This window comes from Lottia gigantea, assembly GCF_000327385.1.
Source record: "Lottia gigantea unplaced genomic scaffold LOTGIsca_9, whole genome shotgun sequence".
In the NCBI taxonomy this organism is placed as follows: Eukaryota; Metazoa; Mollusca; class Gastropoda; family Lottiidae; genus Lottia; species Lottia gigantea.
In genome coordinates, this window is record NW_008710950.1 from 3,805,728 (window position 1) to 3,812,454 (window position 6,727).

Genomic DNA, 6,727 nt, shown 5'->3' on the forward strand with positions numbered 1-6,727 from the left:
TTAGATTGGAAAAGCTGTTGCTTCCACTAAATTTCGGTTTTGGCCGATTAATTTTTATTAGCATTTAACAATCGGTTTTCTTTGCGCCAATTCTCATTAGTTAATAGAGCATGACAAAACTTTTGTGAAAATTGGAACAATGAACTCAATACAGATCTTAATACTATAGTATAAATAATATACCACTGAAATATTTTAATTTTTAATAAGATACAATGATTCGAGCAAATTAAATTAAATATAAGTTTGAATTAAAATTTTCCTGATCAAAACATCAAGATTCAGCATGAAACAAAGACATATTTTTTATTATCCACTTAAACCAATAATATAAATTAGATAAAACTACACTAATTTTATCTTGAGCTTGAAAAACAAGTATTTAGTTATTGTGTTGATATTTTATATGTTTGTTAAATAAGATATTTTGAGCTTAGAAAGAATCAGTTGCATTGAAGGTGGATTCTCACCCTTTTTGTCCCAAAGTACAAATCATCCACCAAAGAATGATAATTCCAACTGAAACAGTATCATGATCAAATATCTGAATCAAATTTGATATCCACAAACTTAATATTATGCATCAATTATTATGTTTTAAAAGTAAAATATTCAAATTTTAACTTTAAATGATTACTGTCTATTGAATTGGTGTTAAAAGTTTCTGCCTGCACAGACTTTACACCAAAATAAAATTTAATAAAACTAAAAACCAATGATCTTAAAATTTAATGAAACAAAAAACCAATGATCTTAAACAATAATGCCTCTTGTAATTTGTTATTTATGCTTACCTTATGTTTATTCTGTGAAGAACTGTTATATTTCAATAGTTTTGTGTTTACAATGATATTAAATGATTCAATATCGAAGTAGTTTGTAGGATCTCCTGTAATTTCCAGGTTGGTTATGATGAGATATTTTGAAATAGATGTTTTCATTCGGAACTGTTTACAACATGAAATGGTAGTGGTACCTGATATCTGATCTATATATGGTATTAGCTTTCTGCTAAAAGGTTTGTTTTTAAGAAAATTATTCCAAGTAGTCAGCTATGGAGATCTTAAAGGAATGTCACGATTTTTTTGTAGGTTGAAAATTTGTTTTACTCAATTTATGAAATTTGAAGAATTATGTTTTTAATTAAAAAAAAACTACTATTAATATTTTTTAACCTCAAAAAGTTTAAAACATTTGCAGTAACTTGAATCTGAAGATATAATGCAATATTCTCAGTTGTTACTTTCTGCACTTAACTTGCTACCTCTGCTCCATACCTTGGAATTTTTACGGAATCAACGGTAAATGATACAAAATGTGGAATGTATTAAACCATGAGGTGAATAATAATTCAATAGTCAGACTAAAATGGCAAAAAGGCATATGCCTTAAATTCTCATGCAATAAACTGGTAAAGTCATCCTGAAATGCTGTATAACGCATTTTATGTCAGTTATTGCCCTTGTTCCTCGAAACACTGCACAATTATTGATGGATTAGAATGAAACTTAGTAATATTGTTTATATAATTAACCAATGGAAGAGGCCAATTCAAAGACTATTTTGACTGATTTTGACAAAACTTAATAAAATTGTAAATGATCATCCATGGATTAACCCTATACATAAAAAAATACAGATGTGTATAACAATTCTAGATGCAATATATAAGATAAAATTTAATGGTTTTTAGCCTGTATACAAGTGATGACAGATTAGGAGGAAGCTTGGTGAAATCATTAATTAGGCCCATCACCTGATGAAGAGCCATATAGAGAATAGTTCTAAAAGAAATATATGAGCAAAGGTTGATTATTTTTTGGATATGAATGCTTCTGTTGTGCCAAGTGTTCTAATATAAACAAAGCTGCCAGTTGGTGTATGTTACACTGTCAGACAAGCTATCTTTTATTAATATCCAGCTATATATAATAGCACCTCATATTTTGTTACAATAACATGTACTCATGTAATTCATAGTAATGATGTTGAATCCTTTAAATATATCATCATTTTACCTTTTTATACGCCCACATCTCTCTATGTGGACGTATATTGCCGGCACCCCTGTCCGTCTGTCGGTCCGTCAGTCAACATTTTCTTATAAACGCTCTAAAAAGTAGATTTTTTGATGGAATCAAATGAAATTTGGTATGTATACATATTCATAAAACGAAGACCAAGTTCGAATTTGAGCTATTTTCGACTGTTAGAAGCAGAGTTATTGCCCTTGCCCCAAAATCTTGAATATGCTATTAGTTTTCAACCGATTTTGATGAAATTTAAAATGGATGTTATTGGACCTAAATCGAAAGGTTTGAGAAATTTTAGTTTACTTCTGATTAAATTTAAGGCTTTTTCAAGATTTAGACCACTTACGTCAGTTTTAAGGAGTTATCGCCCTTTAACCTCTATACAGTAAGTGCTTCTATCAACATCAATTGCTTGAAACACTCTAAAAACTAGTTTTTTGATGGAATCAAATGAAATTCGGTATGTGTATACATATTCATGAAACGAAGATCAAGTTCAAATTTGAGCTATTTTCGACCGTTAGAAGCAGAGTTATTGCCCTTGCCCCAAAATCTTAAATATTAACCATCCGCATGCCGTGGTGGGCGTATATGGCTTTGGTCCACTATCTTTCATACAGACTTTGACATTTCTTTGAAATTTAAATTTACTTTTTTTTAATCTTTTTTCAGGTCAACCTGAAAGGAAAATTATAGGAAAGATGTATTATATTGTATGATGACAGAATTGTAGGCTAGTGCATGTTCTCAATATGAAAATAAATGTTAAATATCTTTTATTCAAATGTTTTGTTATATTCAACAGAACTTTCGTCATATATTAAAACTAATTATATATTTCTCAAGCCAAGAAACATAGCCTACCACTTGAATAAATCAGGCTCTCACCCATAGGCCTACATATTGTGAAAAAAATCCTTTGTTAGCTCAAGTTTTCAAATAAACAGCACTATTGTTGAGGAGGTGCCACTGAGAGGTCTTTAGTGAGGAGTAACACTTGAAATTTAATGTTTCCCACAAGTTACAAATTAGCACCAAAGGGTGCTTACAGACAAACAGGCCAGAAATTGATTGTTGTCTGTAGGTTGACTGGTGGGTTGCTTCCCTTAACTATATGACTTCCTGTTGGGTATTTTTTTTTTACTATTTTAGACACTCGAAACTAGAAGTAAATTCCAAAATGATATAACTGATACTACATCCTTCAACCTATGTGGTGAAAAGATATAAGATGACCAGCCCTATCAATAAAACTTTTATTTTGTTACTGAAGAAGTATGGTAAAAAGAAAGATAAATCATCAGCCTATTCGCTAACAATAGGAAGATCCTCTAAGAAAATCGAAGTTTTACCTGGTAGTTTACTGCGATGTGTAGATGACAAAACAAAAGGACATACGTTTCATATTGTGCTAATAACTTTAGATACTGAACCTGTAGAAATTGAAATAATACCTGGTGAAGCTGAGGAAATACCCACAGAAACAGTGGAGTTACTTTATCCAATTGCCAACTGTGGGGATAGACTGAGAGTTTACAATGATAGAAATTGGCTTGCTGAGGGAAAGACTATAAAAGTTGGTGATTCAGTGTATGTTAAAATGAAGATTGATGGTTCTGAATTACCTGGTATTGTCAGATACAGAGGGAATTTCAAAGATATGAGAGGAATCCACTTTGGTGTGGAATTGATTGTAATTATTTTATTTTTAAATAACTCTGTCAACTATTGACATACTATATTGATTAGACTACCAGTAGCCTACAATTAAAGGAGTGCTATTTATTTCATCAGTCAAATAATTGAATAATGTTAACATTAATCTACAGAGAAAAAAAAGTTTCTATCAAATGGGAAGAATTAATATTGGCCTATAAGCTTATAGGCCCTATATATAAAAATGTTTTATATTTACTATTTTACTCTCAACAGGCTTACGTGTAACCCTGGCTGAAATGGCCTTTTCTTGTAATTTATTCATAGATTTTAGAATATTTATGAAAAATTAACCTTAAGCTTCTGATTTTTGTTGTTGTTGAAATTGTTAAACAGGGATTGTAGGGCTGGGCGATATATCAGTATCACGATAAATACTGGTAGCCTATAGGAATTTATATTGTTAGTAATATTGCCTGATTATTAAAAGATCCAAAATATTGCCAAATCATGTATATGGTAGTTATCATGATATCGTCATATTTTTGTCCAGATAAGATCATCTACACAATTCTCGAACCAATATCACCCAGCCCTATAAGGGATTTACCTGTATATATCATAACAGTAGTGCCCCTACTTAGCTAGTGACTATAACTGTACAACCATACGTCATTCTATGGTTCCATATGTTGTCAGTAACTTATATCTGAGCCATTTATAAATGAGTTTAGTTAAAGGTCTTATATTTTTTCAAATACACCAGAAGTTTATAAAATAGAATATAAAACTATAACTGCGAATATATAGATATTTTAGTAAGCTTTGATGATTTTGTCTGTAACTTATGCCAGTCCACTAAAAATTTAATATTGATTCTTTTTATGTTTTCCAAAACATTATAATTTGATACAGAATAATGGATTGACTATGCCCTGTTGATAATTTCTTTTTCAGGATGATCATGGAAGGGGAACCTCCAATGGATTTGCACATGGTCGTCAGTACTTCAAATGCGCGCAAGATACAGGAGTTTTTTGCACTGTAAATAAAATGCGAAGAAGAAGGGAAAGTTTTGGTCGAAGTGAACTATCTAAAGCTGAAGGCTTTCAATTTAATAATAGACCATCAGCTCAAAATGAGAGAAAAATGTTAGGTTGTAATTTAGTAATAGGTGATAGAATAGTTTGGGTGAAGGACAATGGTGAACCAGAAGATGGAACTGTAAAATGGATTGGAACATTACCTGATTCTAAGTTAAAGGATACAACAGTTGGAGTTGAATTTGTAAGTTATTTACTTGAAACAAAGGTATAAAATAAGCCTGAAATATGTTTATTTCTCATACATGGAGGGTGCACATAAACATATTGTTTCTATTTTTCGAGAAGTGTCCATACCTTGTTCTTTTCATTTTACATACAATATTTTTTAGACCTATCATTTATTCATGCTATTGTCAATAGTTGACCTATTATACATTCTTCATTACAGGACCATCCAGTTGGATCAGGTACAGGAAAATACAGTGAACATCGGTTGTTTTATGCTAAACAGAATCATGCATCTTTGATACCGGTGATGGGTCTGATAAAAGCTGATGAATATTACCCAGGTAATAATAATTATTCATATCCTGATACTATAAATCTCAAAATTTTATCAATATATACCAGTATGTATTAGATGCAAAGATGTAGGTGTTTTGAATGTGAAGCTGTTATTTTACATAAATTAATAATTAGATTAAGTTACTATTACTGCTGAGGTACATTTTTTTATTCCATCTTATTCATTTTCCTTTCATTATTTCTTTATATTTTATAAGAAAAAGCCCCTGATAACAATCATGATAGAGATAGTGGACTTTATACAGAATTTGAATCAAGTTTAAAATCTAAAATGGATAATAGACGTTACCTTGCTGAAAATACTGATAATTATTCTAAAACTACAGATAGACCGGTGAGAGTGTCATCAAAAGATGATTCTGTTATTAGAAAAGACAAATTTGATAGCCATGACAATTCGCTGGGACTTTTATCAAGTTTACCCTTATATCAATTTGATATTGGAAAAGACTTTCGTGGAAGAGGAAGTAAAGAAAATGGTTTTAGTGTGTATAAAACTGATAGACATAATGGAAGCAAATATACAAATACAGCTTCAGGCAGGCAGTATGGTGAAGGAATGAATCCCATGTATGAATATTCTAAACTTGAAAGTAAGTATAAAATTATTAGTGCTAGATCTAGATTTCTGCAGAGTGCCAGATTGACATTCCTTCCTAAATGCTACTTCAGATATGTTATTATTACGTTTTTTTTTTATGTGATTTTTCGATATTAAACAGTGAGGTCATTCTTGACTCATTTACAGCTGTCACTCACAATGTAACTATTCTTTCTTGATGTCAAGGATGATTGTGTGAAGGCAATGAAAATTATTTCCTTTCCTTATTTATCTTATTCCTTATTTACTTTTTTCTATTTTTACTAAATTTCGGTATTGCATCTATTTTTACAAAACCCAAGGAACATGTATGTCATAATGTTTATATTAGAGGATTTTTTTTACTTTTTGGGTATTTCCAGTTTCTATTATTATTTCATATTTTCACATTTTGCCAAATAAATCAAGAAGTTATAATAAGTCTAAGGTATAACAGTAAATAATCTCTTGATGGATATCGCATATTTTAGAGTTGTTAAAAGTGAATTTCTTATATGCAAATCTGATTGAAAAATTTATGCACTTTACCAGTAATTCAAATTTTAGACCAAATTTTTTTTTTCGTTATTACTACTGTCTCTTCTTAGGTTATTCAGGCCAAGAAAATGTTATGTTAGTTTGTTATCGAAATTTCAATTCTTTTTTTTTTTTTTTTTTTTTTTTTTTTTTTTTTTCGATTTTTACACACCTTCCTGTGCTTAGACTACAGTAGTTGCAACAACCTTTCAACTATCATAGACCTTATATATAGGCGACGATGTGCATAAATATAAATTGGAAGATTTTTGCAAAACCGGAAGTGCCAC

At 30.3% G+C, this 6,727-nt stretch overlaps 1 protein-coding gene across 1 annotated transcript; it reads left to right on the forward strand.

Annotated features, from left to right (window-relative positions):
- Positions 1-3,264: 3,264 nt before the first annotated feature.
- Positions 3,265-6,100, forward strand: LOTGIDRAFT_229851 (hypothetical protein; the record flags this gene model as incomplete). Its single annotated transcript, XM_009068409.1, has 5 exons — positions 3,265-3,726; positions 4,647-4,976; positions 5,184-5,304; positions 5,518-5,913; positions 6,069-6,100. 5 exons carry the CDS (start codon positions 3,265-3,267, stop codon positions 6,098-6,100), a joined length of 1,341 nt encoding a protein of 446 aa, XP_009066657.1.
- Positions 6,101-6,727: the final 627 nt, after the last annotated feature.